The following is a 25,330-nucleotide window of genomic DNA, read 5'->3' as shown; positions in this document are numbered from 1 at the left end:
TTCCTGAAGCTGAGTAATAGTCATTTCATTTTGTACTGCTAAATCCTTGAAATACCTCCTCTGTGGGATGCTTATATAATAAGTCACAGGTTTCCAATTATTTATTGCCTCTGTCTCGCGTATATTTTGCAGGGTTTTTTTGCAGTTTATGTACATTTATTTGTTTTACTACCACTTTGCATTCTAAGAACAAATCATCTATAATAAAAAGCACATTTCCTTGTGAGCAGAATCAATTTCCTTCAGAAGTCTTTCATTCCCTGATTAGTGTGTTACATTTGGTCTTCACTAATCGCATAGTTAACTGTGAGCAATAAAGTTCTTAAATAAACAAATGCTCTGGTCCAAGTCAATGTTAGTCATAATGGACAGTTTCTCACTTAAATTTCTGAAATACAAGATGTGACTGTGCTACTTAGGCACTTACATTCACATTAAAAGTATAGCAATTAATGCCAGATCTGGTTTTTTTGCAGGTCATTAGTATGTTATTAACAATTAAGTCTTAGCAACAAGTTGACTTGATTGCAAGTCAGTAATGCAGTGGGAAGTCTAAATGGGTGTGGTTTTTCAATTACTTTTAAAGGTTTGGGATTATGGTCCCCCCCCCCCCCCCCCCCCCCCCCCTTGTGTTAGCCTGCTCCAGAAGCACTCAGTGGGAAGGTAATGAAGTAGAAGGTTTGTACATTACTACATCTTTCCGTGCTTCCTCTTTATTGGTTTTATTATTGTAGACTTTGAAACATAAGGAGAAGTTAGCTATAAGCCATTCTTTCTGGTCAGTGTTGGATGTGTATTAGAGGGTTACGTTCTCAGATGGAGGATGCATTTTTACTAACTGTGAACAGGGGTAAGTCACTGTGGATCAGAAAACGTGAGATGTGGTGGAAACCCCATCATATGGCTGCTGTAGCAAAATAATACCTTTCCCAATATTGAATTTAAACCAGCATTTGTTGGAGAACATAGCTTGAATCATGACTCCCTATGGTCCAGCAACCACTCAGATTAAGATACGTGGTTTCCCTAATGTCTGTCAAATATTGTTGGAAACCACGCTGGCTAGGCTGTAAGGTGAACAACATTACATGGGTGGTATCAGTTCCCTGGAGAAATCAGAGGGGAGGGAGAGAAGACAGAAAATAACTTTCAGCCAAAATACATATAAAAAAGCATTAGTGTTTATTTTAAAAACATCATGTAACACTTCTTTAGAGTTTCTATGTATGTGTGCTTAATGAATGAGAAAAAGGAAAGGCTCTGTTTCTCAGAGGAGCCGATGACTTGGAAGCTGAGAAATGTGAACACAAAACGTTCTGACTAGCCTTGAGTTTGGCTTGTGTGCATGATCAGTTGAGTGGGGTACTCCACACTGAGTCCGTGTTTGGCTTGGGGGTTAAAAATAAACCAAGGGTGTGAGAGACGGACAAAATAAAACTATGTATTGTAGACTTTTGCATTAGGAGAATGTGGCCACATTAGGAGATAACCCCACCGTACTGAGCAGTGGCTTTGCTGTGCGCAATGTGGTGGGACACCTCGGCCATCGCTTCCAGCCTGGGGGCCAAACACGACTAATGCATGAATCTGAAAACCACCGATTCCTTGCTGTCTATGTTCTTCACAGCACCCTGGGCAGCAGTTATGAGATATATATAAATCTTTGCTGCCATAATGAAGGTATACTTAAGCTAACTGAGGAGATTGGGAGTGTATGGAGTCATGACTGTGATAGTACCTCAAAGTATTACTGTAATATTGTGACCATTTTTGACTGAAGTGATCTACGAGCATTCAGGGTGTCATGAGTTGCTTTTGCTGATGAAGGAATTGATACTAGAGATAGATATTTCCTTTTCTTTTTATTTTACTTTGTATTTCTAAGCAAAAAGTATTTATTTTCTATTTTATTTCTATTTGAAATAGTATATTTAAATTAAATGTATATATTTTGTATATATGCCGTGACCTAGCGTATACCATGTCTTGCCTCACTGAACACAGACAAATCAAATATAAGATGGGTTCTTTGCTTACAGTGTCCAGAATGATTACAGTCTGCACTCCATCCCAAATCCCTGTTATAGCTTTTATTGATTGTCTTTGAGCCCCTCCTGTCTTGTTCTCTGTAGCACAAATAGCACCACCAAATAACAGTGATCTCCCCTTGCGATGTTTATTTTCAGACCACATGAAAAATACTCCAAGCAGCAAGACCAAACTCTTATTCAAGCATCCTATGTGGCCTGTGTTTTGGAAGGAGGCTCCCAGTTTCATAAATTAACCTAGTTGCTTATTGTACATCTCAGAGAAAAGCTGTCATGATGACCATTAGTTTTCTCTAATCAATTTCTTCACTTGTTACTAATATTAACAACCCAAATGATATTAAGGAAGAAAGAGACAGGGAAATCCTTATTTTTGCAGTAAATTTTTAATGTGAGATTAGGCAAACGGGGCATTGAATTGGTCAGTTCTGTAACCACAACCCCCAAATCACACGTGTACCTCTGTGTGAGTGAATTTTGCATGTGTACATTCTGGCAGGGAGTCATAGCAGTTTCTGCATCAGTTTGCAGTCCTCAGAACATCTCTAAATCCAGTGCTATTTACAGCCTCACCTGTATATGTTTAGTGTTGAGCTGCTCGCTTGCAATGCTAATGCTTTTTGGAAATGTCCTGCATTACACTTTAATCTCCTGATCATTGGTTTCTTTTAATTACTCTGAAATTTATTTTAGAGAAGAAAGCAATGACAATCAAGAATACAGGGGACTGCATTTGAGGACTGGAAACAGAGTACAGAAAGGAGCCTTTCACTTCAGAGCTGCTGGTAGGAATCCAGCTCAGTTTCAGACTTAGCAAAAATCATTACTGTGTGATGGCTTCTTGGTGCCCTGCACTCTACGTCCACAAATGAGTCAGTGTCCACATTACACAAACCACCAGAACAATTGGTGCTACTGTAATTGGGAGTCTACTGGCAGCATCAGTGGAAAGGGCAGGGACTTGAATGAGCATGGAAAATGAGCTGCTTTCTCCCTGCTCCCTCAGGTCACTTTTGAGACACATCTGTGTCAGGAAACTCAGAAGAAATTTGATCTGTGGTAGCTCCCTTCTGGAGATAGATGGAAGACTTTACTTTCCAGTACTGACAATCTGACACCCACTAACAAGCATTATATTCAAGAAAAATAAAGATCGTTATGGGATCATTTAATGTGTGAAAGCATGAACTAAAAAAAAAAAAAAATGCTAAGTATGATTGAAAAATCAACAATAAAATCCAAATGCTGACTTGAAATAATAGGAACAGAGCCAAACAACTATTATCAAGCATGACCACCGCTGGCAACAATTGCTTCCCTCAAAAACACAGGGAAATCCTGCTCTTTTATTAAACCATTGAACAATCTCTTCGAGTTGAATCCCTTCTAGGCAAAAATAAAGGAGTGCTTCCACTGTTCAAACATTCTCTTTGGAGATGAGAACGTGGATTGATAGAAGAGATGTTGGACTTTATTCAGCTTGAGATGATGCCTTGATGTCATGGAAACGGCATCTGGAAGAGAGCTCTCAGTAGCACAGGACACCATAAAGAGAAGGCTGGGACTGCCAGTGTGCACGTGAATCAGTGGTGGAGGTTGGAAGGGACCTCTGGAGGTCGTCTGCTCCAACCTCTGAACTTGGTACTTCCACTGGGTTGTCTGCTGTGAAGTAGGGAGGCCCTCATCTTACAATGTATTTGCTACCATTAGTAATCCTGAAAAAGCCTGCCTCTGGCAGGAAACTGGTCGTGTGCTACCGGAGATGAATTTAGCCCCATAGTTCCTGTAAGCTTGAAACAGTTAAGCTGTGAAGACATCTCTTAATTTACTGAAATGACACAATTGCATATGCTGATTACAGTGGTGAATGTGATACAAATTTTTGACTAAGTGAAAGTAAAAAGAATGTGTTTGATGTCAAATAAGTGCATTAGCAAATCTGAAATGTTCTGAGACAGTTTGGACTATTTGTGAATTCATGCCAAATCCAACTAAAAATAGAATAGAAACTTGAACCTCAAGTTGAAGTTTTCCACTGCAGTTCCTCAAAAACAAAACGTTTTGACTTTTCGTGTTAAAACTTAATTGCAATAACTTTAAATTGTTTTAAGAGTGCCTCAGACCCAGAAAGTTCATTTCTCAGTATTTATTTTGGTGTGTGGGAGCGGGGGAATTCAGAGCAACCCAGTACAAGAATGTACGTGTGTTTGAGTGTGTATATGTGTTTGGGGTGGGGGGGGAGTTGACCACAAAACTGAAAGAGAAATTATTTGCTCTCTAGCTGTAACCTGCCACATCTCTGCTTTTGTATTTTTGGGTTCTCTTCAGTAGATATACCAGATTGTGTAGTGTTGTTTGTACGGAGGAGACAAGATTTAGATCATTCCCAGTTGTGTGGTAAGCAGGATTTGAAACCTAGGGCTGTGAAGGGGGAAACCAGGTGTAACTCCCTGCTCCTCAGTCTCTTATGAGATATACCTGTATCGTGAGGGGGGTGGGAAACAAGCACATCCTTTCAGGGTAAATATGGAGAAGTATTGTGGAGCACCACAAAGGTGTGAGGGACACTTCAAAGTTTCTGGGAGCCAGGGTATAACAGCGCCCAGAACACAGATTTCAGAGTTTAAAAAAAAAAAAAATTGCGAGAGGATTTCAGCATCCTGTATCACACCACCGGTTTCTTTTAGTGAAGAGTATGTGGTGCATATTTTTGCCTTTTCTATGACCAGTGCTGAATTCCTCAGGGGACTGGTGATTCTGCAGATAGGGTGCTGCAGAAAGCTCGGTCCCTCGGGCAGTGCCTGGCCCTCCCCTCCACAGGCAAGGCGGAGAGGGGGCCGAGGGGCTTGTTGTTAAGCAAGGAAAAATCTGCGCGGAGGCTTTCCGCGTTCGATCAGCCAAAGCAAGATGCTGAATTCAGCAGAGGTTGAATTTATGAGAACAGCAGCAGGAGGTGGGATGAGGGGTTTTAAATGGCGAAAAAGCTTTTAATAGCAGTCTTTGTATTATAATAAAAGTGTTTGTTTCAGAGTCTCTGCCAGCCAGTGTAAGCAATGTAAGTTTATGAGTAGCTGATATTTTGTGTAATAGAAATGCATTTGTCTGTCGTGAGTGCCTGTTACTTGGCAAGCAGATGACTGGTCATATTATTAGGCAGACTGTTGTTTCCAACGGGCAAAGAGGGATATGCATCCTTCTTAATGTGAAGAAAAACCTGTAAAGGCCTAAACCATTATGTCTAACAACACAAAGCAGTATGTGTGAAAGCAATGCATAAACCCCATTGACTAAACTAGTACAGGATAAGATCACTATTGAGAAATATGAAATTATTTTTGAAAAAGAGCCTTCCAAGGTAAGTCAGAGGCCAGAAAATGAACTGCTTTTGTAAATTTCCTGCAATACCATATAGCTAACAAGGTTACACGTGAATGAAACCATGATGTATGATTTGGCTTCTTATGCATTAAAAATCCTTTAAAACTATAACTGCAGTGTTCATTCCCAAATGATTTTACTTTATGTATGTATTTAGAGAAAGCTAAAACGGTTTGCGATTTATGTGTATTCAAAAGCTGCATATTTCCGAGACTATAAAGGAAACCTTAAAAAGAAATTACTTTCAGAACTCAAATAATGATATTTTAAAATGCCTAGGAAAATGCATTAAAAATGAAATAGATGTAAAAAAGATAAAATCTCAGTTGTCCTTTTTTTGCTACTTGATCATAACAAGTGATTGTGATGCACACATAAAACTGGATAGCATAGATTTTTGGTCACCATGTGTATTTCATTTTATGTTATATGCATTTGCCCGAACAGTTGCTTTCCACATTGTGAATTCTCTTTTGTGTGAATGTTTTGAAACACTTAAAATTGGAGATCATATAAAATATAGCTGTTTACAACATTCTAAATTTGTGCATAAACTCTCACGCAGATTTTGGGTTTGTATACACATACACAAAATCTTAATTTTATATTTCTTGAAGTTAAGTATTTAAGTATTTATGATAACATGATGAGACTTAGAATGTTTCATTAAACTTCAAAACTATATAAATAATACTTAAATATAGGAATTGGGTAGCACACCCTTAAGTATTTGTGAATTTCCACGTTTTTTCAAGCACCCACATCTTTCTAAGCATGTACATTATGAAAGTCCAAGTTATATATAGCAGTGGTGCTGCTCAGGCTATGGTCTTAATAAGCAACTCTAGAAAGTGTGCAAGCTATTAAAGGAATACTATTCCATACCTTTATCCCTCAGAAATATTAAAGGAATGCGATTTTTGTTGAAATTACCACTCTTAAATAATGCCATTGTATTAATTTCTCTGACCTTTTAACAGAAAAAAATAATCACTGAAGGGGATTCTAGGAAAACCAGTTGTCTGAGGATAAAATTCACTCAGAAGTGCTGTTATTTTGCAAACATTGCTATTTAAAGTACCTTTAATGTAATGGTTTTCAGCACATCCACTCTGTGATGACTGCTGTCAAGTAAACCTTCATGTCACCCTGCTCAGCAAAACCTTTGTACTGTCTTTGAAGCAATGTGCTGTGAATTGCTTTCTTCATAGGCGGCTGGATGGAAGAGACTATGTAAATAAGGGTTTCACATTAGTGAGCAGTGATAATTAGAGATGCCTGACTTTTTTAAGGGGAAGAGGTCAAATTCTCTTGAGTTAGGTAGAATGTGGATTTGACTAGGATTTCCTGTGTCTTACGTGCCGCCTGTCCATTCCTGATACTGGCTCATTCTCGGGCGCTATTTTCCTGTGTCCCTCGTAGCTGTGCAACTGCCTGTACAGTCTTGCCTCGGCAGAGCAGAAGTCTGCGAGTGACTCCCTGTCCTGGTGGGCAAGATGTCAGAGGAGTGGTCAGTGAAAGAGGGAATGATGTGGTTCAACCGAAAACTTTTTTCCATTGTGCCACTAACCCCCCCAAAGCCCCCAGTGCCCCCTCAGCCCTGCCGGGAAAATATGATCAGAAGTTAAAGGTTGCCATCTAATGGTGAACATACATAATGCAGTCTTCATGTTTTTTCTTAAATTATCTTTTCTTACCTTTCTCTATGTACCTGCAAGTTCTTTCTTTATAAGACACTAGAGGAATGAGACTGATGTTTTATTCAGATTTTACCTGGGGTGATATCTGCTAGTTCATCAGTAAGATGTTGCAACTGAATGTGAAATTCCAGCCATTCAGTTTAACTGAGTTCTAATTTCTTGATGCTTTTTCTATGAATTCAGATATAGATGAGTGTTCCTTCGAAAGGACCTGTGATCACACCTGCATCAACTACCCTGGAAGCTTTGAATGTCTCTGCCATAAAGGCTACACCTTGTACGGACTGACGCACTGTGGAGGTTTGGAAGCTGAGTTTTGCTTATCTGTTTGCTTGGTTGCTTTGTGAACTGTTTACTGAGACACACATTTTTTAGCTGAAGATTTTAGAACTGAAGAAGATAAACCAATGAAGTTAAAATAAAGTTAAAATAAAGCTAAAATAAAGCTAAAGTAGTGTGAGCTGGGTGTGACTAAAATTTCAGCATCTCAAATTTGTTGAAGCGTTTCCAGTAGAAGACCATAAATAAAAAACAATGGCCGCACATGTTTGTGATGGTGGTACATAGCAGCCTCAGTATAGACCAGAAGCCTGCAGCGGAGACACTTGCATCCACTGCTGCATGGATGCAGCCGTTCTTCCACAACCATCACAAAGCAGCCTCATGGCTGGGGTTCATCGCACTGTACAGGGTCAGCTTCCTTACAGAGTTTACAAGCGCAGAGGACCAGTCGGTACTTCCATAAGAGTGAGGTTAGTCACAATTGTATTTACAGAAGGAAGGCTTCAAATCATGGGCAACAAAGAGAATAGGAGAAGGAGGTCAGTTTTACAAAGTTTACAAATTTTGGCTCAGTTGGTATTTGTCCTTACCAGACTGTGACATAGCCTGTGAAACTCATAACGGAAGGCTGTGGGTACCTTGTTCCCATTTTCTGTGGAGCAACTTCAGCTCTTCAACCTTTTAGGCATAACTGGAAAGGATTGGTGTTGTAATGTTTGGTTATCCAGGAGAGGGATATTTTTTAAGTGCATCATAGGGCAGTATTACCACAATGACCAGATTAGAGGTTCAACTTCTACTTGATCAAGGCAGGAGAATTCCAGAGCACTCAAATTAAGTCCAATGTTTGCCAGGGATGTCCCAGTTCAAGACTGTCTGCCACCAGCCTGGCTAACACCCCCAGCTATTGCTGTGGTCTCCTGCCTGAACATTTAATAAGTTAATTGTGTTCAGAACACTGGTCAAAGGAGAGCAAAGGGGGTTTTTGAGGGATTTGTTAAGTCCAAATTATGCTTTTAACCAATCAGGTCAGCATTACACAAACAAAAGTGACAAGAGAAAATCACATAAAACCAGAAAGCCCTGAATCTAAATTACTTGTGAGAAAATACTGACACAAAAGAAACTCTCCATGCTCTTTTGAAATGTAAAACTAAATGGTTTTGTTTAGTTAAAAGATCGTTAGTAGTTAATTATTTAATTATTCAAATTATTCAAGATACAAACTAAGTAAAGCTTGCATCAAACTATAAACAAAGCCCTGACTTTCAACCCACAAAATCCATGTGTTCAGGCCAGGTTCTTATCTGAGTCAGACCTAGTCCAGGGAAAGTATGTTAGAGGAATTGCTGAGAAGAGTGTTGGGCCCTAACGGCTCTAAATTTGTGGAGCAGGCATTATGGTACATATTATATGCAAGAGTTGTCCTCTGTGTATTCCTAAGTAAATCGTGCTACAGATTGAGTCAAAAAGATACAGTTAAAAGCTCACGTTGTTTCTGTTCCCATGTGATTTGGTTTGTGCCATGCAAACTGATGTAGCAGAAACAGATGCTAGCCCCTCGCTTGTCTGAGTGCTGAGTTCACCTGATCTGGTAAGGTTAACGTGAGACACTACTAATGATATCTCTGCCTGGCTTCTCTTTGGGAAGGGTGTAGGAGATGTATGTTAGTATCTCTTGTATAGAGCAGGACAAGTAACAAATGAATTCACTGTATAGTAGAAGCAGGCAGGAAGAGAAATAGGAGCCCATCTAAGGAAAGAGTTTGGGAGAAGACTCCACTTGAGGGCAGTTCTGAAAGCAAAATCAGTCTGAAATTTTGGTGATCTGTGTGAGGTGTGGAGAGGCTGATCTTCAGTTTCACTGTTAATTCCTTAATGACTTTATTAATTTAGGGAAAGCCTCAAAGTTTGAGGTTCAGCCTCAGTCTTTAAATAATCTTCAGCCTCAGTTTAGCTTCAGGCTTTTAAATAAGACTGAAGTAAAACCAGAACTCTAACTGGAAATACTCAGTGCTGAACTTCGGGCAAAAACATAACCAGATCCAAACCTCCTGCTTTTTTCCATAATCCCAGCTCTGAATCCCAGATCCAAAATCCCAGCTCTGAATCCAGACTTGTCCAGGTCCTGAGCTTTGCTGCTCAGGCCTATCATTAGTTTTAGTCAGCCCCTGGAGCGTGATGTTTACAGTGGAACAAATAACTCACCCTGGCTGTCATCCATGTGGCACTGAGCAGAAGTCAAAACTAGGGAGAAATAATGAGAACCTTCAAAAAGATTTGGTGCAAGCTTGCCTCTTAATAAGCTTTCTCTCCATCTTGCTTCCCCTCTATTAGTAATTAATGAACTACGTGGCAATGTCCCTGTTCTGGGCCTTCCAATGCTGAAGGGCAACCCTTGTTGCTTTCTCTGGGATCCTTTTCATGACATCTCTTGTATAAAAGTCGTGTATCGTAAGGGAATCTTTTAGAAGGACAGTGCTAGCACTTACACCACCTGTTTATGTAAAGCCCTACTTGCAGTGTATATTGGCTCATTAAGTGACCTCAGGAGAACCAGTAGAATCTGCAGGACTGTTCAATGCCTTTGGGAATTTGGCTGCTTCTTCAGGAGCTTGGGTCTGGCCTGAGGTACTTGACAGCAAAGGCTCGTGTTTGAACAGTTCGGCCAGAGCTCAGTGGCAGGAGCACTGTGGATTAAATGTGTGTTTTTAAATGTTTAACCCATTAAATGTGGGTTAGCAAGCAGATCCCCCTGGTGCACTCAGCAGAAGCCTGGCTACTATGTACAAAATTCCCCAGAAAAAGTTTTTTCTGGGACTATCTCCCTCAGCAGTTTTTGGAACTGCTGACCCAGGACCTCCAGAAGTCCTGACTCTGACTCAAAAATCGTACTGTTTTCTAGAAACGTGCCTGTTTTATTAGGGTGTCTTTCTCAGTTTCTTTTATGCATGTACTCCATGTTTTCTAGATTTTTGCTTAACCACACAGGCATCAGAAAAAGAAAGCCATTTCTGGATTCCAGCAGCTGCCCCAGTAAATACTCTCATGTTCCCATCAAGTGCCCCAAGATGCCAGGGGAAGACTTGGCTAATATGTATAGCCCTGCATTTCTTATTCAATGCAGGGCCTAAGTGTGTGCTTGAGCCCAATCCCTCATCAGCCCCACCTTCTACCTGTACCTCACCCTCTGGCTTCAGATGGGGTCGCTGGGCTGCAAATCTGGTGCCTGGGGAGAACTGGCTTGAACTGGCTTGAACTGGCTTGAACTGTGTTCCTGCAAACCCTATGGATTCACACAGTGCCAAGCACACTGCAATTGGAGTTCAAACCTGGGCTCAGGCGTGGTTTGAAAGGCAGTTAGACACTCAGCCTGTGAGCCTTTATGGCCAGACCTTCCTTAGAAACACATTAAGTGACAATATTCCTTCTACAGTTGCATTTTGAGGCCTATCATTAAGCCAGAGTATTAGCAATTCAGTATATCTCATGTTGATTTGGTGTCATTCTAGCTCATTTGAGTATGTGTCAAATAGCGCAACGTACATGCCTTGTGAAAGTCTATCACAGTAACGCTACTGTTTTAGCAAGCAGATGGGTAGCTGCGTTCAAAGAGCAGAAACCACTTGTTGTTGAGGTTAGTGCAGTACCTAAAATAATGGGGCTGTGGTCCACAACAAGGGCTTTTAGGTTATGGCTATACTAGTAAATCAAAGAGTCTGGAGCAGCAATGCGCAACTGCTGGTTCACTGGTACCGTATCACAATTTTGGCCTGTGCCATCTAGTGTCCCAAATGTGCCTGAGCATGATCCAGAGGTGGGTACGTGGCAGCACAACTCCTGTTGAGCATGATGGATGAACATCCTTTCTGGTGGTGGGAGGAGAGGCGATGAGAGATCGGCCACGTCAGCACAAGTATAGAAATCCTGATTGCATAGACTAAAAGGTTATACTTCATATTGACTAAATACTTTTCTAATGTATTTAAAGTTGAAAGATTATATATGGAATATCAGTGATAAATACCCGGTAATTGCTTTGCCTTCTTACAAGCTCTTACCTTTAATTTTTATTTGAGGAGTAGAAGACTAAATAAACTACATTTCAGCTGCTAGGTTCCTATCAAATATATAGTTTCCTCCATCTGAATCATTTCTAAAAGCAAACTCTGTGAATCACTGTGGAGAATTTATCTCCCTGTTATGCAAAAGTGATCGAATCTCACAGATGTTTATGCCTTTGACATTTTTCCATATAATGCAATATACTTTATTGTCCAGATGCTACAGAGACTTTCGAGCATGTTTTGTATCTTGTGAGTACTTCCAAGAATTTCAGTGTAACTAGTCTTGGCAAGTAAATTGTATCATATGCATAAATCTCTGCAAGAGTAGGAGCTAAGTATGTGTCTAAGGACAAATACATTCAATGTACATAAAATTGTTTGACATGAGTATTGCCTGCATTTATACGTGTTTATATAGACTGAAATATAAAAGATGCAGTAGAAAACAGATATCCTTATGCACATAATATCTTAATGCACAGTATACATGTGCACATATGGTTCATACTATTCTCAACTTTAATTACATTTCAGATATTGATGAATGCAGCATCAGCAATGGTAGCTGTGACTATGGGTGTCTTAATACAATGGGGAGCTATGAGTGTGTCTGTCCACCTGGAAAGAAACTGCACTGGAATAAAAAGGACTGCGTTGGTAAGTGTGGGAGACTGACTCAGAGGTGACTGTGGTGATGCTCCTGTTCTCCAGGAGGGTGGAGAAGCCCGTGGTTTTGTCTGAGGGATGCTGCATTTTCACAATACAGACCCCCAAATTCATTTTAGCCTTTAATACCTGGCCGTCCATGGACTAGGATATAACTACAGGTGGATTAGAGAATGGGCAATATGTCGGATTTTATTTGTGTTGATTTTTTTTTTCATTTTATGAGTCTCTTCACACAAATCTAAGTCTTCCTACATTATTATTTTATGTATTTTATAGTTTTCTCCTTTTCTTTTTTTTGTCCTTTGACATCCATCTCTATGACCTCAGATATAACTCTGTTTCCCTCTAAGAGTCATTTAGAATATTCAAAATATTTAACTGTTTACAAATAGCACATGGTATTCAGGTTATTATCTACATTTACAGCACCATACCCCAATTTTTCAAGTTATTGCCAAAGGTATCCTGTTTAATATAAAGCACTGACAGTAGCTGTGTCAAAAGTATTAATTGCGATGAGCACAAATCCTGAGACCACTAAAATGATGGCACTTGCTGCTAGTGCCACTTACTTTGTGGCAAATCTGAGTATCTGTTGCAGTCATCATTCTTGTGTATTCTTTAAGTAGATTACTTTTTTTTTTCCTGGGGTCTAATTTGAAGCACAGCAAATCTTGGCCATGGGTACAGCCATTCAAAGTCAAATTTAGGTTGTGGGGTTTTGTGTGTTTGGTTTTGTTTGTTTGATTCTTATAGATACATTTGGTGCTGGTGCCTACTACCAAACTGGGAGCAAAACAGAACAATAAAGGGGGACATCACTTAAAGGAATCTCTGCACATATTGAGGGAAGGCACTGTAGTCTGGAGCAGAGAGCACTGCACCGGCCTCTTGCGTGATCACGCAATTACGGCATTTTTCCACTTACATGGATACAGCAGTATGGAAAGCACTTAATAGTCAAGATGGGGAAAGGGGGGTGTCAAGTTGGGTTTCAGCCTTTGCCACTGACTGTCGTCTTAACCACAACTAAGTACCTCATTTTTCCCACTTAGTTTTACATAAATTGCCTTCACTGCTATATAGAGAACAAGTACTATGGGAGTTAGAAATGGTTAACTCTGTTTTTTCAGTTACCCACTAAGTCTCCCTTGCAATGTACCAGTTAGTCCTCTGGAAAGGAATTTGTAAATTAACAGCAGGGACTAAAATTTTTTGAGTCTGGTATGTAGTTAGACCACAGAAGTTTTGTGCTATATTCCCTCTCAACCTACTAAGAATGCAGTTCCCATGGTAAGAGACTGTATTGAGAATATTTTCCTAGTTGTAAATTTCTCTTCATTATTTGTAATACTCAGTTGGAAGATGGAAAATAGAACACCCTTCTCTATTGATATACACTGTTTTATTTGATGAATTTAATGAGGCTTAAAATGAGTGTCATCTCCCTGCTGATCGCCTGCCTTTATTACCAACATTGTTTAGAGGAAACTGCGTTCTACGTTGTTACACAAGCACAATAAAAAGGAGGAGAATGATATCTAATGATCCTGAATGCCACTGAATGATCTGGAGACGCTTGCAGTAACAAAATCCACTTTTGCTCAGCAATGACACTTTGCGCTTGTGTTGTCTCCTCAGTCCAAAGAAATAATTTCTTTATAAACATCACCAAAGTAACATAAAAGGCCTTAGGAGGGAGGTAAGTGGAGGATGATGCAAACATCAGGCGTGTTCAAGGGACTTCTATATTTTATATTTGACCACTAGTGAGGCCGGGAATACAACCCAGCTGGCAGCTGCTGAGACCCTTCCTCTGCACTCAAGCCAAGCCAGGCAAGGCTCGTTCCAGCTACCGCATCTGAATTGGTCTGTTTCATCCCAGCTTTACTGGGGTCTTCCCAAACCCTGGTGGACCCAAACCAGTCTGGCTGCTTCCTACTGGACTCTGCTGCTGCAGCTCTGATGCTGCAGCTCTGATCTCCTCCCTACCTTGGTGTGGTTCAGTGGTGAGCTGAGGGGTAGGAAAAACGACATTTGCAGTAGCACGGTCAGCCATGAGCAAAACAAGAGTCAGTCAAGTCCATCTTGTAAGGTGAGTATGTTTGGAAGAAAGAGCAAGGAACAGTCGGAGAAGCAGCATATGTACCTGAACAGGTGTTTTTACGGGGCTGAAGCAAGAACTGCTCTACAGACACCTGGCTGAAATTTAACCAGCTGATGCAGTGTGAACTATCTGCTTGAAGAGGTGCCCAGCTGCACTTGGCCAGCAGTCAGGGCAGAGGTTAAATCTCGGGGGGAAAGGAGGAAAGCGCTGAGGCTGCCTCAGTGCAGGTGGTGATGGCACCTGCCGGCTGCAGCCGAAGAATGAACCTTGTCGTTTGCGTGGAGAAAGATGTACTTAAGCAACACTTTGGTCCCAAAAGATGTCCAATTCAAATAAATGCAGGATTATTATTATCAGCGGCATACCATCATCTCAGGGTGAAGCAGAGACTGGTCCGACAATTCGTAACTTTTATGTAGTTTCAGCTAAAACACAAACCGTCCCTTAACCCAAATACAAAGAGCAGCCTGTGAGACCTGCAGGATACTCTGTCTTCATCCTGCCACGAAGCCCAGAGGAGAAGCTGGGTATTTCCATTGCACGAGCTGCAACGTGCCTTGTGCAGTGGGCGCTGATGAGAAATGGCTGATGTCTGTCACAGTGTCCCTTCTAGCGTTGCTTGGGGCATTTCGACAGTGGCTGAAAGGGCCAGTGGGACTATCCATCTCCATCCCAGCGTGTCCTGCCTCATCTCTGCCTGGCTGGGAAGTTTTCTACTTCCAGAAGCTTGAGCATAGAGCTGAAATTAAAAGGTCTGCAAGAGTTGGAGTGAGAAGTGGAAAATACCATTTTAGTGGGCATCTAAATAAACACATCTTTGTGAGGGTGACTCCTGTGCGTGGTGTGGTACTTGGCCTGTTAAACCAGAGACCTGTGCCTCCAAAAGGGGGGAGAGGACATCTCAAGGTCATTAGTATTACCTGATCAAGTTGTGCACGCAGAATTGTGCTCATAATTAGAGAGACACGTGCCTTTCAGAGTGCAGATCTGGATCTGAACAGTCCCACAGTGGAGGATAGGAGGGAAAGACTGATCTAGAGTTTAGGGCTAAAAATGTGAAGGAGTTTCCTTTCCAAGTCCAAGCTCAAGATCCAGATATTCTCCCCCTATTATGTGCTTATTTCAGAAATGCCTGGGCCTGTGATTTTGCTTTGTTGCCACTTCTACCTTTCCTCACCACTGTAAGCAAGTGGATGCACAATGTTCTGGGTTGAGCAGTGCCTGGTTTTTTTCATTTTTCTTTTTTTTTTTTTTCTCTTCAGAGATGGTGAAATGTCTCCCGAATGCCAAACCAGCTCCCAAGGCTCAGCTAGTGTGTAGTAAGACAGGAGGCACAGAGAGCTGCTTCCTGTCATGCCCATCCAATACTCTTTTTGTTCCAGGTTTGTACAAAATATTTGTCCTCCTAAGTCTAGAATGTGACTCAATGATTTTTTCTCTGCTAATGTATTCATGACTCTTGCATTCAGTTTTTGTTATGGGCAACTGTAAATGAGCAAAAAACATCATAAATTAAATATGCACATCATTAAATACAAGAAGAGCTGACTGTCAGTTACATTAGAGGCTTGGCCCTTAGTTGTTTATTTTGAGATGTCATTTGGGGGGAAAAATCTTAACAAAAATCTGAGACATACAACTACCTTAACCAGATGGTGCAAAAGAAAAATTTTAATATATTAAACTGCCATGTCAAAAGTGGGGGGAAAACTGAACAGTTGATTTCAGTGAATTCCTGCTAATTTTTAATAACATGTTTTTCAATGTGAGTAGAGTCCCCTGTGCCCATCCAGGCGTCTGCTTAAAATGATGGACTGTATCACGGCCTGAAATACCCTGTAATTGTGTGATTGAGCAGGAGCAGAAACGACTCCCAAAGCAGAGGGTTCCCCTGAGAGGAACTCAGCTTCGTGAGCACAATGTGAGGCAGGGGCAGGGGAGGAGGAGTGGGACATGCTGGGCAATTTAACGCTGCGGCTGCCGCAGCACATGGTCAAGCTCCCACACCAGCCAGGGTAGCATAAAACTTCCATCAGCTCAGCCAGTGGAGCAAAGGATGACATAGCAACAGCTGTAAACCTGTCTTACTGTCTCATACAAAACGGATACAACTAAATCTGTCTCAGGAGGCTGTATGGAAAAAACATCTCTCTGTATTAGTTGCTGGACGTTTCTGTTTTTAATAAATTTTGTTGGTAATAGTTCAGCTGAGTGTTATTTGTAGAAACTCGGGCATTGTTGTTTATAGAAAATCAGGCGTCTAATCATTCCCCCCCCTCCCCCCGCCTGTTTTTTTTTATCTTTTGCTACAGATGATTTTCACCTGCACAGTTTTGTAGGGCAGGTGGGGCAGGGGGTTGCTATTACTTTTTCATATATGTTCTGGTTCTGACACAGGATTACTTTCCACAAGGGTGTCTGCTTTTTATGTTAGTCCTGGCATTATATGCGGTAGAGCTGTTCACGCTTCATTTTCAGTTTAGCAGAGATTACTGGAACCATGCATTTATCTAATTTGTATGCACCAATGCACAATTTTCTCTGTGCAATATGTAAACCCTGTTACGGTTTTAAGTATGTTATTTTTTTGTTTCTGCCAATAAATTCTGCTAGAGTCTGAAGCTAAAATTATTATTAAAGTACGTGGTTTATTTTTTAAATTATAGAGAAGATCAAAGCACAAGGACTCTGCCATGGACAAGCACAAAATATTTTATACTTGTGCGCCATGGAATTATTTACAGCTAACCTCATGCCAAATTGTTCATAAAATGTAACATTTCGGTGCTGGAAGAAGCAAAACTTGTAGTCAGCACTGTAAAGCAGAAGCCTTTGGCAAACTATTTCAGCCATTTAAATCCAAGTTCAGTGCTTAAAATGTCTCCTTGTTTAGCAGTGTTAATGAGTTTGTTCAAGCACCGAAGATTAATGCTGGGGGTGACGAGGGGAGCAGATGCTTTGTGAGGCTGTTGCCACACGTGCTGACTTTGCATTCTGCCCGGCAGATTCGGAGAACAGCTACACGCTGAGCTGTGGCGTTCCCGTCCAGCAAGGCAAGGCTCAGCAGAAACGCAACGCGACCCTGCCCAGCTGCGCAGGTAGGTGCTCTCCTGCTCGTCCGGGTCTTGGCATCTAGGGGGTAGGTGATGAGGTCCCCCAGACCATCTGGGAGTTGCAAGACATACAGCCTTCAAGTTACACAAGGCCAGAATTAAGGTAGCCTGTGTTTCATCGTGCACACACACTCGCTTTTCTGCAGCTTCTCCCTGAGGGCTGGAGTGTGCTTAGTTGCCCTCCAGTGTGGTGTTGCGTTGGTGGGTCAGTGTAGGAGCGGTGGAGGTTTGAGATATATTCAGTAAGGACAAATATTTAGAATGCTTTATTTTCCAAGTCCAGCAAGGCAATAGTGAGCATATCAAAATGGCATTTCTTCCCAGACTTGGAAGTGAGCCAGAGGGGCCCATCAGTGGCACAAGAGCCCAAGGCTACGGTGCGTCCCAGCCCTCACCTGCAAAGTCCTTCCTGAGGAGCACGGATCCTCCTACTGGGGATTCCCAATAAAAAGGCTATGAGACTTTTATGAGCACATACTGTGTTTCATTCATCTTGTTCTCAGAAACGGCTGGATTATTTTCGCAGAGACATTTCAAAATGCGTCCTAAAGCTGATACTCAGCATAAAAAAAAGTTCAGCTCAAAATCGTTGAAGTCTGGCAAAATTAGAAGCAGTTTAAACAGCATCCAGCAGTGGGAAGTTTCAGCCCACTTTACATACCATTACCTGCTGTACTTCTCTCCAATTTGCCAGTTCTCTAACCACGTATTTCTTATATATTTGGAATGTGTTAGGAGGTACGATGCTGTGGAGTGAGGTAACACGGCAGCAGATGTGGCTGCCTGAGGCACAGGGGCAGGCTACCTCTATAGTCCTGGTTCGGCAAGAGCTTCCCAAGGAAAGAGGGACATTGTGGCATTTATCTGTGACCACCCTCCGCCTGCTCCAGGTCCCGTGGGCAGCCCGCAGCGGCTGGCAGGTGACGGCCCAGGCACAGCCTTTTCCACCATGGACTTTGTAAGGAAGTCAGCCAGCAGCTACATTTTCTAAGCATTGCATGGCTGTGTAATAGCCTTTAAAGTCATAAGACCTAACTGGCTTGGATTTAAAGCTGAAGAATAAAGCTCGCAAGCCATAGACCGCAGTCAAATAAAGACATTTCCTTTGGATGGTTTTCAACTGCCAACAGCATAGCTCCACTAAATTAATCTTATTCCTAGTTGGCATTAGCAAGAGCAGAACTACAGCCAAGTAACATGGGAAGTCACAGACAGAATCAGAAAAAAAAAGGTAGAAATTAACCTTTTTGATAGTAAGAGAGAAATTCACCCAAATTCTACCAAAATGTGCAGGCGTGCTGGAGGGGAAGCGTATGTGCAGAGCACATGCGATACTAGCAAATTCATTGATCTTTATGGGCTCAAGAGTAAGTGCTTACGTGAAAAAATGAACTTATATACCTTGTACAAGAGGATCCATTTCCATAACTCTTGGGCTGTCTCTTTCCTATGTCGCAAGAAGACTTTTGAGTCTGTTTTTAAAAATAAGTTTCAGACTTCATTTCATCTCCGTCCCAAATGATAGCTTTTTTACTTTACATCAACAGATTCATTAGCCCCTCCAATCAAGCAGAAAGCTCGTTTTAAAATTAAAGACGCAAAGTGCCATTTACGGCCTCGCAGCAAAGAAAAAACGAAAGATTCTGGGAAGCAAGCTGGTTTAGGTATGTGGCTTCTTCTAACATGTAAACAGCATTCTAATTTTTTGTTTGTTTGCTTGCTTGTTTGCGTATTTTGTTTTCACACTGCAGACGGAAAAAAAAGTAGCGGTTTTCATGTTTGGATCCAAATTTAAGTTCAGGCCAAGGTTCATGCTCTAGCTGAACAGTGCCTTGGGTTTGGATCTGACAGTGCTGAAATGTCACCAGTTGCTTTGAAAAAATCTTTGTTCAAAAGTACGTAAGTTTGAAATTAAGCTGATCCTTTTTCTGGCATTGGTAATGGCAGAAATATCCTGAGACAAAAAGCTATGATCAGTGCAAAGTTACATGAAACAATGTCAGTTTGGTTTGGTTTAGTTTTCCCAAATGAGGTTTATAAAAGAAAACAAAAGCTATTATTTATTTGCTTTATGCTGGATTAGTATCCCATTGCAGCGGCAAAGACAACCCCTAAGCAGGAAAGTTATAATCAAAATCTGATGTTACATAGCCTTAGATCTTTTGTTATGTTGGAGTGAGTAGTTATGATGTTAGAAAAAATATTTAAAAGATTTAGACACAATTACCAAAAATCTGAAATCAAAAAAAGCTTGTGTCAGGCTGAATCAAAGTAATCAAATGTTTTTAAAACTCGGTATGACTAGTTATGGGATTTTATTATTATTAGTTTTGAACATCACTTTTAACGTTAAACAAAAAAGAGATTTTAAAAGTTATATGTATTTAACAGATCTTCATGACATTTATTTCTTGTCCTCCATCCCCTTGATATCATGACAGGGACAATTAAAGAGTGTTTGGGTGTTACTGCTGTGCATTTCCACAGCTTAAAATATTTGGAGTTCATTTAAATTTAATATTAACTCAAAATTTTCCAGATTTTCATACACACTATTGGTCTAATTGCAACAGTTCATATTGTTGCTTAAAGCAACTTAGCAGCTTACAGCAAATGTCTACTGGTGATATATTCTCTGTTGTGAATCTGTCTTACAACCGCTTTTACTAGTGAGTGAGGAGTCATATATGAGCCCTGAAGAGAGAAGACTAAAAATAGGTATCCTAAAAAAATGCTAATGGTTTAAAGATTTTATTTTTAAAATTTAGACTCATATTGTATCTTTACCCTGCAATCTAGGCATTTATCTCTTAATTTTCCAAGTATTGGCAACAAGAAGTCTCAATTGTCAAAATGCTTACCTTGTCCTTATGTATTGTCTTCTTTTAATAAGATGTGATTATCAGACTCATTTTTAAAGTCATAGAAGTTGGTTTTTTTGGTCCATACAGTCACCATGGGAATGTATTTCTTGGATGCATTTCGTTGTCCTTTGCTTGCTTTGCTTTGTGTTTGTTATGTGATCTGAACTTCTGGGTCTAACAGTAAGATTATATCGTACAACCACACACTTGGAATGAAATCCTTCTGGTGGCTTGAGGGCTAGAAATTTCTCCCTGACCTGTAAAGTCCATCGCCTATCACAAAAAGGATGTTTTTCACATAGATTTCTTTATATAGGGAGAGGACGCTTATGTGATTGTGTCCCAACAGATGTGGCCTTTCTCCTCAGTGGTTACTCATAATTGACGAGGGCATTCAGTTCCTCTGGCTTGTGACAGGACAAGAAGAAACGGCCTCAAGTTGCGCCAGGGGAGGTTTAGATGGGATATTAGGAAAAATTTCTTCACTGATAAGGTTGTCAAGCATTGGAACAGGCTGCCCAGGGAAGTGGTTGAGTCACCATCCCTGGAAGTATTTAAAAGACGTGTAGATGTGGTGCTTAGGGACATGGTTTAGTGGTGGAATTGGTAGTGTTAGGTTAACGGTTAGACTCGATGATCTTAAGGGTCTTTTCCAACCTAGATGATTCTATGATTCTATGATTTCCCCTCACATAAAGCCTTCCAATATATTTTCATAATGTCCCAATCAAAGGCTTTTAAAACCTCTGATATCTGGTGATTGTCATTGCTGAAAGAGATGGAATACCAGCTGGCAGTTTCTAGAGGCCCATACTGCTATGCTTTAGTCCCAGGCCTGCCGCTCTCATGAGTTTATGAAAATAGACTCTCTTGCTTTGTTTAACCCTCAAATGACTGTATATAGTATTGCTAATCTTAACTAATTGCTGTAAAGAGCTTTCTAATCCTTACGCAGAAGAGACACGAAATTATAGGCATTAGAGGTGCCACTGTGCAGCTTAGCATCACCACACTGTATTTTTGCCTCCTGCATTCACTAGCAAGATGAGCAAACCCAAAATTGCACAGGAAAGGAGGTGTCTAACAACGCATGTGAAATGTTATGATGCCTGTCACTGCATTCATGATAACCCAGCTGAGATATCGCTTATTAGCCTGTCACTTGCTACTTTGCTACTTGATTTCTTTTCTATGTTGCTTCTCTTATGCAAAGGAGGTCAATTCCCTTGTACAGACAACTGCCAGGTGACCTTTGTGAATCTCAAGTGCGATTCCTCCAAGAAAAAACGCCGAGGCCGCAAGTCACCATCAAAAGAAGTGTCCCATATCACCACAGAGTTTGAAGTGGAGATGAAGTCAGAAGAAGTCTCAGGTTTGTGAAAGATCTGTCTACGGAGAGAAATCAGAATTTAATTCCTCAATGTGTTGTTAAAATCTCTTTGAAGCTATTTCATGAAGCTGCCACGCAAACCTTTTAGCACAAGCCTCATTCAACAGCCTTTCCAAATGCAGAGTTTCAGAGATTTAATTGAAAGGAATCAGGTATGAAATTAAGCCAAAGGAACAAAGATTGAACCTGCAGCAGAATTCCTTCAAAGCCTCAAGTTAAGTCATGTACTTTAATTTAGTCTGATTTCTTTAAACAGCAGAAGTGCTAATTGATGCACAGAGAATGTAAGGATTAGATAGAAGTTCTGCAACAATGACGATAAAAATATCCTCCAAAATGTAAGTTGCTGAAACTTCAGTCTGAGAATCAAACATTTTTATCACACATTTGGTAAATTCATGTTTTCATAACAAACTTCAGGAAAAAGAAGAATTGCTTCGAGTTATTCATGAGATGGAATATTACGCTATAAAATCCAGCCAAAGAAAATGTGGGCTGAATTCTATAAACATGTCAGTCCTCAAAGGCAGGTTTCTTAAGCCATAGGGGTACCTCACTAGCCAAGTAATTCAAACCATAATCGTGCCAGAAAGCACCTTTCTTTGTGTCACTTGTATTTTGGTCAGGAAAGTGGGGAGAATTCCTAATCAACTGAGTAAAGCATGGGCAGAGGAAATTCAGAAACATTTGTGGTGGCAGACTGAACACATATCTGGAAATACAACACAGTGGGAAATGCACCATTCCTCTAGCAGTGCACAAAGCACCAGTGGCTGCTACTCTCTACAACAGAGTACAGCATTCTCGCACAGTGCCAACTTGATTTTGCTGGCTAGATTGATGCTTTCTGCAGCCCTCTCCCTGTGCACTCAGCATAACCAGATTTCTTAATGTTAGCGATACCAGCACTCAGTGTGCACTTATAGGCTGTGAAACTCAATTTGATGGACCGCAGTGTACTGCCTTCTCCCTTTAAAAGGCCTGATTTTGAATACAGTGAGCTGCTTCTACAAGTTATATGGAGAAGACAGGGAAGCAAACAGAGGTTTTAGAGTGCATTGCAGGCTAAGCTTTTTGTTAAGGACCTCTTTTTAAACATGAATCTCAATTGCTTCTAGTTTTCTTATCATTTCCCATCTAGACACCTGTAACATTGACTGTGTTCGGAAAAGGATGGAGCAGAAGCTGCAAACTGCAATCAAAACATTGAGGAAATCTATTAATAAACAGCAATTTTACATTCAGTTTTCTGGGACAGAATATGAAGTGGCTCAGAAGCCAGCTAAAGCTACTGAAGGGCATGAAGCTTGCAGTACAGGGCAAGTGCTGCAGGATGGAAAATGCGGTAAGTCCCAACAACACTATTCAGCCACATCCCCCAAAACAAGCAATCCAAAATAAACTTGTCCCTAGTGAGCCAGGCAGGGAATCTGTGAGACATCAGACAACTTAGATCACTATTACTCCGCATATGTGCATGGACCACTGACGGTTCATAAGACTTTGAAGGGAGTTCATTAAATGATTGCAGGAAAACAAAACAAGCATATATATGCGTACATTCCCATGCTGTCAGCTGGTATGTATCAAGGCCTGCCACAAGGCAATGTTGGCAATTAGTTCCCAGTTGCTCCCAGCATCTTATGAAAACATAATTACAGTTCTGTAAAACAATAAAACGGTGTTTGCCTAGATGCTGTGTATTTAGTTTTATATCACCTCTCTCACTCTCCTCACCACCAAATAATCCATGATCCACAGATATATTTATATTTAACACTCAAGAGGTCCAATTAAAAAAAAAAATCTATAGAAATCTATTTTAACTTTATGTAAAATACCTAATTTCTTTAAGCCTTTTCTGAGGTTATCAGGCTGTAGTGCTTTACTAGCAAACCTAGCGCAAACCTATTAATGGCAGTTCTCAGCACTGCAAGCTTTATAATTCCTTAGAGTCATCTTTTCAAAATCAGCATATCTATTTTTCCAGCTTCTTTTAGACACCAAGTGATTTACAAGCAAAAAGAAATAGTTAAGTGCAGATCTGATAGCTGCCTCTAATTAGCTGGTTCAGAGGCTGTTTTCATCATATAGGAACAGTGATTTAGAAACTGTGTTGAAAGACTGTTGCTATTAGTGTCTAGAAACCCATACATTTTAACTACCTATATCCAGCAGAGAAAAACATTTAATGCAGTTATGTGCTTTGTGGCAGCAAGAAAAGCGTGTGGATTCATATCTATATTTAAAGCACTTTCCAGTTCAAGTATTTGAGTGTCAAGAGACATAAAATATTACATGGGAGACATTGCCCTTAGAGAAATCTCTAGAACTGATCTCAGGCGACGGACTTTTTGTAGTCGTCTTCCATAAAACCAACACATAAACGCACCTAGTGTAAACTAAAAATTCACATCACTTCCCATACGTTATGCACCACTGTCTTAATTAAACTGCAATATACTGTTTTAAGACTGCATCAGCTTTATTAACAGCATATGTCTGATAAACGCTTTAGTGCAGTACAATGCCATTTAATGGCTTAAACAATAGAAGAAGGACCTCGCCCTGATGTAAATTGACCTAGACCGCAGTGGAGATGGGCCTGTTTACATCAGGTGAGGATCCTGGACTAACATATGCAAAACATATGCCACTATAATACTGGGGCCAAAGAGATCCATCTTCTCTAAATGGTTGATATAAAGGCAAATGATGTGATCAAAATGAAAGTCCTTATGTAGATTCCCCTTTTCTTTTCTCAGTTACCTGCAGCACGGGCACCTTTTATAGCGGAGAACATAATCAGTGCGTTCCTTGCTCACCAGGAACATACCAAGACACAGAAGGTCAACTTACCTGTGAACCTTGCCCAAGTAACGATGGACAGGGAGTAGCAGGCGCCCGGAACGTGTCAGAATGTGGAGGCAAGTTTAATTTGATTATAAAAGGATTAGGTGTTGCCACACAGCCTGTGAGGCATGGAGGCTAAAAGCAGGGAGAGCCTTCCACACTTCTGTCTTGTAAAGGTAACAGAAGAAATCTCTGTGCACTTACAAGCAATACACAAAATGTTTTGGCTTGTTCCATCCGCTGACATTGCCGACAAGAAGATGGGACCTGCTGCAGCAATGTGAGTTATGGTATGGAAATGAGCAAGCCGAGTAAAGCACTTTGCTTCAAGTCAGGTATGGAATCTGGACATACCTGGACTTGTAAGGACTCGTCAGGTATATTGTGAGCCAAATGGATGGATTACTTTGGACTGGTATTGGTGAGTCTAATGAACCTGCTGATTTAATGTTTTGCATGAGATGCAGTTTACCTGGTCTAATCAGCAGCAATCATAATTTTGAGAGAGTTACGCTGCAGGAATCTGTAAGCTGGACTCAGAGCTAATGATTGCAAGTTTCAACGCTGCTTGAATTCACTGTAGCTTTTGGCAAGTGATGTAGCATCTCTGACTCAACTTCATGATATATAAATTAGATGATAATGATGATAATACCTGGTTTCAGAAGGGAGCTGTGATGTTCAGTTTGCTAATGCTTTTACTGTAACTTGATCAAGATAAGGTTTTAAGACATAACTGTTAATTACTTTCTTTACCTTATTTCAGTACAGATGAGCGAAATCTAGTTTATAGCAGATGCATTATTTGACTTCGAAAGAAACCTGTCCCGCCTGCTACACAAGTTCTAACTTTAAAACT

General features: G+C 40.6%; 1 protein-coding gene across 1 annotated transcript in view; it reads left to right on the top strand.

Moving 5' to 3' along the window:
- Nucleotides 1–25,330, top strand: part of SCUBE1 (signal peptide, CUB domain and EGF like domain containing 1) — a 212,842-nt gene that overhangs the window by 176,010 nt on the left and 11,502 nt on the right. The window contains exons 10-16 of the mRNA XM_075161699.1: nt 7,310–7,426; nt 12,010–12,132; nt 15,514–15,633; nt 17,257–17,349; nt 18,912–19,028; nt 21,463–21,600; nt 22,760–22,963. Coding sequence (XP_075017800.1) covers nt 7,310–7,426; nt 12,010–12,132; nt 15,514–15,633; nt 17,257–17,349; nt 18,912–19,028; nt 21,463–21,600; nt 22,760–22,963 — 912 coding nt within the window. The remainder of the gene's footprint in view (nt 1–7,309; nt 7,427–12,009; nt 12,133–15,513; nt 15,634–17,256; nt 17,350–18,911; nt 19,029–21,462; nt 21,601–22,759; nt 22,964–25,330) is intronic.

This window comes from Calonectris borealis, chromosome 1, assembly GCF_964195595.1.
Source record: "Calonectris borealis chromosome 1, bCalBor7.hap1.2, whole genome shotgun sequence".
NCBI lineage: Eukaryota > Metazoa > Chordata > Aves > Procellariiformes > Procellariidae > Calonectris > Calonectris borealis.
This window is presented reverse-complemented; position numbering and strand designations above follow the sequence as displayed.